The sequence below is a fragment of the Platichthys flesus genome, chromosome 19 (assembly GCF_949316205.1).
Source record: "Platichthys flesus chromosome 19, fPlaFle2.1, whole genome shotgun sequence".
NCBI classification, from domain to species: Eukaryota; Metazoa; Chordata; class Actinopteri; order Pleuronectiformes; family Pleuronectidae; genus Platichthys; species Platichthys flesus.
The window spans coordinates 9,128,901-9,142,177 of record NC_084963.1 but is presented as its reverse complement, the minus strand read 5'-3'; the positions used below and the strand labels follow the sequence as shown (position 1 = coordinate 9,142,177).

At 45.8% G+C, this 13,277-nt stretch overlaps 1 protein-coding gene across 1 annotated transcript; it reads left to right on the top strand.

The window, feature by feature from the left end:
- The first annotated feature begins 2,472 nt into the window (after nt 1-2,472).
- Nucleotides 2,473-13,248, top strand: LOC133975110 (uncharacterized protein KIAA2026). Its single transcript, XM_062412994.1, has 10 exons — nt 2,473-3,027; nt 3,587-4,223; nt 4,676-4,876; nt 5,012-6,639; nt 6,836-6,897; nt 7,176-7,265; nt 7,404-7,522; nt 7,662-7,867; nt 8,137-10,176; nt 10,709-13,248. The coding sequence occupies exons 2-10, from the start codon at nt 3,598-3,600 to the stop codon at nt 12,619-12,621; spliced, it is 6,885 nt and encodes a 2,294-aa protein (XP_062268978.1). The 5' UTR covers nt 2,473-3,027; nt 3,587-3,597; the 3' UTR covers nt 12,622-13,248.
- The last annotated feature ends 29 nt before the right edge of the window (nt 13,249-13,277 follow it).

Sequence of the window (13,277 nt, the reverse complement as noted above, 5' to 3'; positions counted from 1 at the left end):
CTGAGAGTGGCACCCAAAGTCTAAACAGTGAGAAGCAGCTTGTAGTCACTGGGTGCAGCACAGTGCCTGATGGTCATTGGAACGCTCCATCCAGAGCAGTTTATAAAACCAGATCCATAACTTCTTCATTCAAGTGCCTTTAAAGGTTCAGTGTGTAGAGTTTAGTGACATCTAGTGGTGAAGTTGCTGAATACCCCTCACCTCACCCTCTCCTTCTAAACATGAGAGAGAACCTAGGGTAGCCTTCAGTTGTCATAAAAACTCAAAAGATGTTTAGTTTGTCCAGTTTGGGCTACTGTAAAAAGCATGGTGGCCTCCGTAGAGAGGATCTGTTCCTGGTGTTAATATAAAGTTTTCTAATATAAAGGGTCCATTCTAGAGTAAAATAAACAACAATTCGTACAAGCCCACCCCTGGGCCCCCCCTCTGGATCTGCTCCTGGCTGATATGCATGGGAAATGAACCCAACAGTCCCAGTATATGTTTGCAGGAAGCAGCTTCAATAACTTTTAGGCTGGAATCAGATTTTACCAGCTTCAATTGATTACTTTCTGCAAGGCATTTCAATTTTTGAATCACAGTCTGAATCTGCAGTCTATTTTATGATCAAAAATGTGATAAATACATTCAAACATTTTTTAACATTGCCTTGGAGTTCATTGCCTTATATAACGTTATTTAAATGACCTCTGCCTTATACATAAATCCTACAAAAACACTCAAACATAAATCTTTCATCGGAAATATTTTATTAAGATTAAGATTAAGATGCATTTATTAGTCCCAAACACATGCACAGACATGCAAAGGCACACTCATGCAGGTAGGGAAATTTAACTTCTGCTTTTGACCCATCTGGTGCAGGACACACAGATCAGTGAGCGACCATGTACGGTGCTCGGGGAGCAGATGTTGGGGGAGTAAGGTGCCTTGCTCAGGGGCACTAGACAGGGCAGGGAGACTCTTGGATTTTTGGACAGATCAATCCAGCTTCGTCTTTTTGTTGTTTCTCCGTGGAGTCGAACCAGAGACGAACCAGAGACCTTCTCTGCCCCTAGTCCAAGTTTCTGCCACTAGTCCACCGCCTAGTGACAGGACATTTCTCTTTATTCGTGAAATACCAAAAAACTGCCACAGCTCAGCATTTTTGAAAGAATCCATATCACATTTCCTTAAAATCACCTATTTTTGCGAAACAGAAGAAGCCACTTTAGACCTCTACAGAGAAAATGATGTTGTGTGCTGGGTGGATATTTGTGCATGCCACAACAATACACATCTTTTCATCATTGTGCATGAAAAAGAACTATATATTGGAATGAAAGCTCCATTTCCTGACAGTTCCTTATGGCTAAAACAAAACTAAAATCCCTGCAAAGCGCAGGCCTCTCGTGGCATAAGTGCTTAATTAACAATTGTCCCACCTGGAGACATCGATGTGCCACTGGCAAGTCTCTAACTGTCAGTAAGAGAGAATAATACAGTTCTGTCCTTCACTGACAGACATGATGACGGATGTAATGAAACAATGAATGGTGCTTCATATGTTCAGAGACACTGTTTTAATTATTTTACATTACAACCTAAGTCTACAACAGTGTGAACATACCTATTTATTTCTGCACATTTTTCGGCTCAAACTCATTTAGTCTGTCAGGCTGTCCACTCTCAGGTAGTGTACAATTCCTAACTCCCACACTAGGACTCACATATACCAGCCCCAAATCTATGGGCATAACAAGAATAGCTACGTGCTGGAGCTATTGGGGGCTTTACGTTGTTGTTGCCACACAAAAGTCAAATATCAATACTAATAAAAATGCCAAAACTGAAGTTGTTACTTCATTTTATTGTACCTTTATACCTTGCTTTTTTATTGCACTACTGATCTGACCGGTTTCTTCTCGTCCAACACCTTTCATTGTACTGTTGACCCTGTCCACATGACAAATAAAACTTGAAACTTCTAATACTTCTAATAATACTCACCCTCATTATCATCGCCATCTTAAAAATATTATTATGGTGTTCGTTATTACCTTTATATTTCTTATTATTGATACAAGAAGAGGAAGAAGAAGAAACAACCCAATAACCTGCATTAAAAAAAAACAATAATAAGCCAATCACGTGTCTGTCGTTGATAGGTGACTGGTGACATCTAGCGGTTGAAAGTGAGACACCGGAGCAGCGGCAGCTGGAGGATCACTATGAGTTGCTGTGTTTTGTGTATGTGTGTGTTTTCTTTCATTGATACTTTACTTATGAATGGATGTTCAAACACACCGATGCTGCTGGTTTGCTCGTGCACGTTCGTTTTATGAATCCTGGGCAATATCAAGTCTAATTTTGAAGGGATGGTGATCCTCTTTCATTGACATCGGGCGACACAATAATTGCAGCTGCGTAATATCAATAACACAAAGTGAAATGCAGTGTGTGACTTCATCCCCCCCTAAAAAAAACCCCACAACAATTCGCTGTGACACGCGACCAGCTGGCTACGTCAGGCTGCGCACGTTAGCATCTGGCGCACGCAGGGTGGAAGTGAAGGGAACCGCTCACTTGTCCCTCACGAGCTCTTAGCCAGCCCTGGGAGATCCCAAAGATACTTGACAAATGGCGCAAACGTGTCCCTGAAGCGAGCCTGGCGCATCCCGAGCGGCGCAAAGCGGCTGTCAACTTGCAAACCCAGCTGGTTCGCCGGATGGCTAGTGGTAACGACACGCCGTGTATTGTCGGACAATCGGCTAGCGACGCTCCGGCTAATGCGCCTTTAGCCACCTCGCCGTCACTGACATCCCACCGTGCGCTGGCGACACGACATGTCTGCGTAAGTTTTTGTCCGCCGGACTCCCTGTCGCTGCAGGATTTCCACAATGGGCAGCGAGCGCAGCAATTGCAGGCCGCAGTTCGGAGACAATAGCAAGCTAACCCAGCTAGCGAGCTGCCGAGGCTGCTTAGCCCGCTAACGGCTCGTCTCGCCCCGGGTGCGTGTCTGGAGCCGCACTGAGAAAGAAAAAGAAGGTATGTGGTAAAAACCTAACCCGGCTCTGCCTCTCGACACTGTGTGGTCTTACTTCGCACGTGATCAGTGTGTGTGTGTGTGTGGGGGGGAGACGTTATAAGATCTGTAGGAGCATCTGTTAGCGAGCAGGACAAACTTTGTTTACTTATTGTTGCCTTAAGTACCGTTAGCTAGCTCGTTATTAGCTGGTTAAATTCAAGCTAGCCAGTCATTGATCCGGGGGGGGGAGAAAAGTTTGAAAAGACAAAGAGGGTAGATGTAATAAAGTTCAGCCGCAGGTGGTTTGAAGACAGTCCCATGAGGTAAACTTCCAAGTCTATTATTATGTTGCTGTTCTTATGTGAGCACCTGCCATGACAGGAATAACACTGTTTGTTAGGTGTAAACAAAGAATTTCTCTGCCGTGATTTCTTCCTATATAAATGCTTAGTAAGCTCTGTTGATTTGTTTAATTCTCGTTCAGTTTATTCTCGCTATTCCAGCATTATAACCTAAATGGAGGACTGTTGTTTGCAATATCAAATTCACCATAGTTGACACCTGTTACCCATTTCCTAGGTGTCTGCACTATGGAGGAGGAGGATATGACGGAGCAAATCACAGCAGCTTGTAGCCAACCCCTGTTCCACAATCCAGACCTAACCGTGGCAGACCAGGGCCCAGCACCCTGGCAGCTCAGCTCCGACCTGGTGACAACCGAGGATGGGCTCAGTAATGGCACCTGTGAAGTAGAGACAATGGACCTACCGGCTCAAAAGAGTGACGACATGTCTGACTTTTCGAACAGCTACCTCTCCCTGCCCGAGGTCTGTATTTCCAGCAACAGCAATAGCCCCGAGGAGGAAAATATGAACCAAGAGGTCCAGCAAGCTTACAGGATATTCACCTGCTTTCTGCTGGACAAGCACAAAGGGATCGCCGGCCCGTTCCTCCACCCTGCGGGGCACCAGGAGGCCCAGCACGGTATCGGAGGCGTCCGGGGACGGGGTCAGGCGCAGCTCAGGCAGTCCATGTGTTTGCGGCGGATGGAGGAGAAGTTCACCAGCCAGGAGTATGGGACAATAACAGAGTTTGTTGCAGACTTCAGGCTGATGTTGGAGAACTGTTACCGCCACCACGGGGTGGACCACTGGATCTCAAAACAGGCTCAAAAGCTGGAAATTATGCTGGAGCAGAAGCTTACATTACTGTCCAGGTACACAATTACATTGTGACCGTATAGTTTAGCTGCTAAATGTTCAAAATCACTACACAACTGTAATTATAGAGGACCCCAATGGTGTTTTCTATGTAATGTGCATCAGTTTAGGTTAATATACATATGACCAGGGCCAGGCCACATATGACGATCTGGAATAGGTACTTTCATCATAAATATTTAGTAGGTTCAGTTTTTGAAACAGAATTAGAAGAATTATTTCCATAATTCTACTCTGCATAAATACAAACTGTCCTTAGTACATTATTATTCTAAATGAATGAATGCGAGTGTGTTCTTCAGCCTACATGATCCTTTTTTTGGTAAAAAAGTTACATGGATTACATTAATGTGGACTCACTGTTTATCTCCAGTAATCCTTAAAGCTACCTCAAAGCAACATTAATCACATTGACACATCTGTTTCTTCTCCCCATCTAACAAACAAGGACGCTGCGAGAGAAGACCACCTTGGCAGTGACCTCCAAAGGTCGTTTTGGTGCTGAGGAGGAACGTGGATCGGGGGGCACCTCCACGAGAAGGAGACTGGCGCCTCGGAGCCTGGCTACTATCACTGTTGGTGGGCATGAGTCTGTCATGGTCCAGAGCTTGCGGCAAGAGGAGCAGCAGAGGGCCAAGGAGGAGAAGAGGTCAGTGAACACATATTTAAGAGGGAAAACTAAAAGTTGCTGTCACTGATTGATTGTTTACAGTGTAAAATATTACAAAAAATGTCTTAAATGTGCTGCAAAAAAAAAAAAATCACATGTTTTCTAACTTTTCAGGCAACGTGAGCTCGAGAAGAAAGAGGCAGAGGAAATGTCAGCCAAAGAGGTGGAAGAGTGGGAGCAGACCTTATTGTCACAGGCTTCCCCCCAAACTGTGGATGCACTCTGGGAACTCCCTGCCATAGGGCATTTCCTCTGCCTGGCTCAGACTGCTCTTAACCTCCCAGAGATTGTATTTTTTGAGCTGGAGCGTTGTTTGCTGATGCCCCGCTGCAGCCTCCTACTCTCCAAAATCATGTCTTCCCTGCTGTCCCCTCCCCAGCGGAGGGCCACTCTATCCCGGCGGCCTGCACTGCCTTACCGCCGCTGGGAGTCAGAGCTCAGGCAGAAGGTCATGACTTGGTATCGAGTTGTAGGTGCCTCGCATGATCAGCCAGGTCGGGCTGAGCAGCTGGGACTCTGCCTCCAATTTTTCAGCACCCTCGGGGAGGTGAGTCCTATGGAGGAGAATCCTTTTCACTTGCTGCCGTTCTACCAGCGAGTGTGGCTTCTGAAAGGCCTGTGTGACAATGTGTACGAGACACAGAAGAGTGTGCAGGATGCTCTGCTGGCCCAGCCTATCCATGAATGTCGGGAGTCTATTTTGGGCTATGACAGCAAGGAGAATGCATATATACATTTCCCACACTTTTGTGGGGCAGACTTGAGGATCTACTGCCAGAGCCCCAGCGCACCCCCGGCCTTCCCTTTCCCTTCTGTATGGGTAAAAAGGCTCGAAATGGAGCCAGGGACAGAGGGAGAGGGGTCGGACGGGATGAAGGCTGAAGGAAACGAAAGTGACAGGGAGTGGTACGGACGCTCTATGGACACAGGAGAGTCTGATGATTTCGGAAAGGGGAGAGCAGAGACATTTGGCCTTTTCGAAAGGGAAAATGGGGATGAGAAGGAACATAAAGGTTTGAAATTCTGGTCACTGAAGAAGGAGGAGGGGTCTGAATCAGGGTCCTCTGATGGAGACTCCTGTAAAGACTCTAAATTGGACTTAAAAATACACACTAACTCCGTAGCCCTTCCCTACACCAGCCCAACTAGAAGATGTGGTGTGAAATTACCTCTGAAAGAAGAGACAGTAGAGTTGGAGCATCAATCCAAGAGATTGAAACGGAAGAGGGGCTTCTCATTGTCCTCAAAGCGTACCATTGATGCAGATACACAGGAGCCCTGTCTGAGTGTTGGGGAGCACAGCTACACAGGAAGGTCTCCCGCTCGCTCAGGGAATCTGGCCTCTCCAACCAAACTGCTGGGGCTTAAAATTGAAGGAGAAAGTCCCAAACAGGGACGCAAAAGGACTTCCTGTATGCAGTGTTTTGAAAGCAAAACAGGTAATGCTGAGTCAGAGGGGCGTGGGTGCTGCTGTGGAAAACCAGGGTTAGCTTCACAGGTGTCTTCTGAGAGTACTCGGAACTCAAGTGAAGAGAGGGCGAGCGACAAAATTTGGACTAAAAAGAAAAAACAGCGGAAGAAAAAGCGAGGGAGGGAACAGCTGCCGAGGGTGAAAGGAGAGCACATGCAGCTGCAGCACGAGGACAGGGTGAGGCTGTGCCCAGCTGAGGCTGCCAAGCCTGCAGTGCGGCGAGTCGCCACAACAATCAAGACAAAAGACGGGAAGAAAAAACATAAAACAGGTGAGAACATTTTTCAGCAGTTTCATTTAGGTTTGTATCAGCTTCAAACTTCCTTTATTACTGTGCATTTACTGCCACAGTCACATGTGGGATAGTTTCTATGTTTTTTTAATTATTCTGTGTTCGTTTCTTTAAATGGTAACTTAAACCAAGGATGTTGAATGTTTGGTGATTGTATCGGTTTTCTTTTTGACAGGGAAAGATCTAGAATCTTCAAAGAACATTACAGATGAACCTTCAGTTGAACCATCCTTCAAGGTAGTCACAACCATGCTAAAATATGCATTCATCTCTAATATGCATATGAAGATCTGAGTCTGAAGCCGCAGGGTCGGTGTTGATCTGGCCCTTTGCCGCGTGTCCTCCCCATTTTCTAAATCAAAAGACAAAATATCTTGGAAAAAATAATGATTAATTTTATAACAGATTTAAAATCTTTATTTAGGCCTCTCCATTCTTCTGCCCCTTTTTTCGTGTCTCTCTTTCTTTATCAAGATATTATTACACATACTTGGTTTGTTATTTCTCCTCTGCAGTTGGTCTGCACGAGTCTTCAAGAGTTGCGAGAGCTGATAAGTAAGACAGAAGATGAGCTTGATGACTTGGAGAGCAATAAGAAGAGACTGGTAGGTGATAATCCCAGTTCTGGCAAATCAATCTCCTAATCCTCCGCAGAGCCTCCTGTATTTATTGGAAAATAAAATATGATCCATATTTTCATATTGATGACTTATTGCTAATATTTCTTTTACATGTTTTACCAGCACGGTAGGTGGTATAATCGGAGAGAAGCAGTAAAGGACCTCCACAGCACTCTAATCCGACTACTGAATGAGCTGTCACCCTGGGAACCCAAACTTGTAAAGGCTTACCAAAGGAACAGGTACAACTCGTTTTACATTTAAATGATCATAAATCAGAATTGTAAAAAACATCTTTGATGAAGCTGCTCTTTGTTAGATTTTGTTATTGTACTAAAAATAAACTCCTGTTATATCTTTATTTTCATGCTTCTTCATCAGGCTTCGTTTGAAGAAGGAATTTGAAGATTTCAAGAAGCACCCCGAGTACAATCATTTTGTGCGTGAGGAATGTGTTTCATCATCATCATCAGATGAAGATGAAGAGAGGGATTTGGGGAAGGACCTGTTTTCCCTCACTGATGTTCATAGAAGATCAGAAGAGGAAGACCTGGAACATGTGGTACCTAGAGGTCTTTGGAGTGGAGGTAAAGTCATTGAACTGTGTTTTTGTAGTAAAAATCACTGTGCCCTTAAGTGATTGTATTTAAGTGTCACTGAGGAATTAAAATACATATCAGGACATTCCCCAGTCAGCACCTGTGAAATGTTTTCTACTCTGAAAAGTGATGCTTGCTGATCATTGCCCCAATGTCAATTCAGTAGACCCAACCCAGTCCCTATGTGTCTGTTTGAACTGTTTAGATGACCAACTGATCCATGCAAACCCTAATAGACATCTGTATTATATTCTCAGCAAGTGCCAGGGGTTTTGTGGCTGACTCTGGTGGAGAATCAGTGGTGACGTACACACCTCCCATCCACCTGAAACACCCTCTATCCAGCACGGAGACAGGAGTCGGTCGGCTACCAAGAGTTCAGGCTGGCGGCATAAACATTGGTTCTACTGCTGACTCTGTGCCACCGTCTAGATCTGAACTGATCCCATCAAATCAATCCATTGACTCAAACTCGGCATGGGCACCAGGGTTACCAGCCCAGACTCCACTGCCACACAGACCCACCATCCTACACCCCACCACTGGATTACCTAAGGGCTACACGCCCATCCCCACCCTGCTGGCTAAGAGTGTGGGAAACAAAGTGACCTTAATGAAACGGCCTGCTGATGGTTCAGGGTTCAACAATATAGACAGACAGAGCAAAGGGTCTTTGTTCTCCCTGCCTGCCTCGGCATTGGTTACGACAAAACTCTCAAAAGCACAAACCTCCACAAAATCCAGTTCCCAGCAGTTCTCACAACAAATGCAGCCGCAAAGTCAACAGCACACACAGGTAAACAGACAGCCAGGAATGGCCACAGTGACGGCAGCTCCTCTCAAATCGGCCAAACCAACCCAGACTGTTCCAAAAATTCATGTCCAGGTGGTGTGCAAGGCACCTGAGGGGCTGGGTCCGCCTGCTGGGAAAGACGGCGAAAGCCCAGTCAAGATCTCAGTTAATCCTGTCATGAACCACAGCACTGGAGAGAGAGGCCTGCAGCAAGTGGTGATTCTAACATCGAATATTCTTTTTCCCAAAGCTGAAGACGAGGCGCCGTCTTTACATCAGCATCAATCAAAGGACATCCAGGCCCCGGTTTCTAAAGTGGCCAGCCCCTTCTGTATTTCAACCAATGTGCCGGGGTTCACCATCCCTGAAAACAGAATCCCTGTTCAGCAAGTGGCTCCTTTAAAAGATGCCAGGACAGTGAGAACACCCTCTCCTTCTTTTCCCCCTCGTCAGCAACAGGGGGTCCTGAACAAGAGGGCACATATCTGCAGCCCCCAAGCCAGCTCACCACAAGGTGTCATGCCAAACCTCTCACCCATCAGGTCTCCTTCCAGTGCAGTTTCTACTGAGCCTCTTGAATCTAAAGAACTTAAGCAGGAGCTCAAGACCGTGTGTATCCGTGATTCGCAGTCAATCCTGGTAACAACTAGAGGAGGCAACACGGGAATCGTCAGAGTTCAATCATCCTCAGGCCACGGTGGGCTTGGCTCTTTGCCCGCCAGTCCAGTCATCACCATCTCACCTCAGTTTAAAGCCTTCCTGGTATCCAAGTCGTCAACGGCGTTTTCTCCATCTTCTCCGGCTCAGACGTCCCCTTTCAGCATCCCGGCAGTGACGAGTGTCTCAGTGGCCCCACCTCAGAAGCAGGATCCGTCGGTTTTAAAGACTCTTTCCACTCTCACATCCCCCATGCACACTGCAGTCACTGGTAGCATTCCCATTGCAGTCCCAGGAAGCCAGACTACAGCTACTTCTGTTGCTCTAAGTCAAGACTCTTACATCTCAGCTTGTTCTACAGCTGCAGAAAAGACTGGCCAGCTAGCGCAGACAGCCGCTGCTGCTTCACATTTCCAAACTTCATTGGTAAAAAATACTGCCGCTGTCCCATCACTGAATAGTTCTGGTGTTCCCCAAGTTGTCACACAAGCAGAAGTCAGCAAGACGGGTGTCAAACGGCTCAGTACAGACGAGCGATCCCAAGTCACTAAATTCATCCTGGTCACTCCCTCCTCAACTCCCACCTCAACTGTAGCTTTATCAAAAGGCACAACCCCTTCCACAAAGTCACCCACTAGTTCCAGAGTCATGTTTATCAGCCAGCCTTCAGCCACATCTTCCCCCACCTTCATGGGAAGCATTCCAAAGCAGGCGATAGCAGCAGTAGCCAGTGGACAGCAGCTGACCACTTCATTACCCAGTCAGACTCTAACGATGGGATCAGGCCCGGGCCAACCAACCAGCAGTTCAGCATCGCCCATGGTCCAGAACATCAGCCTGCCCTCAGGTGGGTTTGTATGATGTGATATTTTTTCCAGAATTCTCATGATTCATGAATTTTGTGTTTGATTCAATATATTAATTTGTGCACGTAAACTTTATACTGTAAGTGGAGAAATGCATTTGTTTTTTTAGGTGCTGCAGAATTGCATGTTGTCATTGTACTCTTAAGTAAATATTAAGCAAATCAGTAAATGTTTAAATATATACATTAATGTATGACATCGGGCTATACATAATAAGCCTATGTCCAACCTTTAAAACAAGGATTCACTTAGAAACATGGAAGACGATTTGCAAATATATATATATATATATTTATAATGATGCTTTCATAGGCAGTTTGTCAAAATGAAACTATTAGTGCAGGAACTTTGCTGTCAGAGACGACGAAAGCACTCAAAACAATACCCTTATCTCAAAAAACCTTATTTTTATAAGACCAAAACCCATCTCATATTGTAATACTCAAACCCCAAATACAGCCCTATTATCAATATCAAGCACTTGAATTAAATGTTTATATAATGTGTTTTTAGGGGTTCAAATCCAGTTGTCAGGAAAGACGACAACCATTGGACAGACCATTGGTGCCCTGTCACGTTCTCCTTCCAAGAGCACAAATATCATCACACCCTGTCCTGCACAGCATGCCCCTCACGCTTCCCTGACCACCAGCTCTCAACTCCAGGGTACTGCTTCCTTCACTATGCTCTCCCAGACAGGCATGTCCACATCTGCTGTGGCCACTCTGCCCGCAGGAAACACGATCCAGAAGCACCTCAGTATGTGCGCAAGTGAACCATCCAGCAGCACTCCTGCTCAGGTAAACACTACTGTGCAGAGTAGTCCCGCCCAAACCTCCAAATCCACTCATTTCCGTCAGCAATCCTTTATCCAAAGTGGCATTGGTGAGGAAACTTCCTTCTCATCTTCCACTCAACTTGCTCAAAATTATACCCATAAATCAATTTCCTCAGCAACTACCACCAGTCCCCCATTCTCCACCTCTTCTACTGGCACAATCCAGCAGAGGGTAGTCATCAACACATCTACACCCCTTGCAGCTGGCACGCAGATCATTCTTAACAATGCACGGTTTATAGTCCCTCCCCAGGGTTTAGGTCCAGGCAGTCACGTCCTTATCATCTCTAGCCCTGCACCACAGCAAGTGCCTACTGCCAGCGTTACCATCACCGGAGCATCAGCACCTCCCCAAGGGGCCAGCCATGCCACTGTACCCCCTCAAGCGCCAGTTTTACCCAAGTCCCCAGCTAGGCTACCTGGTGTACCAGCTGTGAGTTCTCCTTTTGTAACCTGCTCACCTGCTGTTGGTCCTACACTGTTAGCAACCACTCCCAATGTCAAACCAGTTCAACTAACAGGAGCAACTGGCCTCGGCTCAACAATGTCACACAGTAGAACAAATGTGACTGCTCTGCCTAGCTTGTCATCGGCACAGGCTGGTCACTTTGCATCATCTCCTTTAGGTTCAACCGCTCTGGTCTCACCCCCACCAAGGTTAGGCAGTGTACCGTCTCTACTTTCCCCAGTGGTTACTAGCGCCCCTGCTTTTCATTCAGCACTGACTCCCTTTAGGTTACCTGCAGGTACAGCCATGCAGGCTAACTGTTCAACCACAGTCTTGTCCGCAGTAGCACACTCATTGCCCAGATTTCCAGCCCCTCTTTCATCCCGGTCAGTTTTACCCAGCCCATCAGCTGTATCTCCGTCTAGTCCTGTTATACAAGTTCCAACGCCCATGTCCTCTGCCGCAGCTCCTCTGATAACAGGCACACCTCTGCCTTCTTCTGTTGCTGCCCAGCAGTGTCAAAGCATACGGTCTCAGCAGGCAGCCGTTAGAATGGTTGCATCCTCCACAGCTCTATCACATGCTTTACTGCACACGGGACTAAGCAACACTTGTATCAGAAAGCAGGTGCCTGCACTCATGCAACCAGTGCATGCTGGCACACGAACACAAGTAGTGCCAACAGTGGCTGTCCCACCAATTGTCAGCACTGTATCTAGGATGCAAACGCTCCCAGTTGCTACGGTTCCACCAATCGGAAGTACTGTTAATACCTATGAAACGGCACTAGTGGGGACAACGCCTCCATCCAGCAGCACTGTAATAATCACTTCAGCTCAACCAATAACATCAGGGAAGACAAACGCCACCATCCAACCACCTGTCTTTCTGACCAATCCAGCCCTTGGAAAGCACTCTTTGCAGACCTCCGCCTTGGGTTTTCATACCAACGTAGCATCCAAGCTACTAATTAGTCCTGACGGAGCTGTTCTGAGCACGGCTCAGTGCCAGGTCAATCCGACAGAGCTGACCGCCTGCCCCAAACCTCTGGATGCACTGCTGGTTTCCCCCAACAGTTCCCGCGGAGCACTACTCACACATGATTCCTCTTTTCTGCCTCCGCAGGCAGACACAAAGTGAATCAGTCATATCCATCGCTTGTATTAATCCTGGGATTAGTTAAATAACTGTTTTCCAGCTGTAGTTTGATTCATAATTTACATTTAGGACACAGTAGGTCTTACTCTGGTTAGATCATCTTCTAGGTAAACTGTATACTCAATTGAACTTACTGGAAATGTATACTGTGATGGTTTGCTTAAGTGGAAAAAGTTGATGTTGCCCTGATGAATGTTATAGACTATTGACTTTCCTCTTTTTCACCTCATGGCCAGTAATGACAACTGTTATAACAAAATGGGTAGAAAATGGGATGTTCACTAATTTCAACTCAAGTTTTTTAAAATACTTTTCGATGCAATTGGATACTGCTTCAGTAAGTCATATTTGGGATACTCTTCATTGGTTCATTCATTGGTATCCAGTCACGTTGTCCTTTTTTCAACTAGTTACAGTTCGAGAACTACATTTTACTTTTTAGAAATATAAATAAACTGATAGAGGACTTTGTACAACTTGTCTGCGCCCATATAAAGTCACATTTATTTATTTTTACCATATAGATTTTTCAAAAGACATTTACTAGATACACTTTCATTGAAAATTGTGGACGTTATTGCATGAAAATAAACAATGCGGTTGTCCCCAGCAAGTGTGTTGTATGGCTTCTTTACACA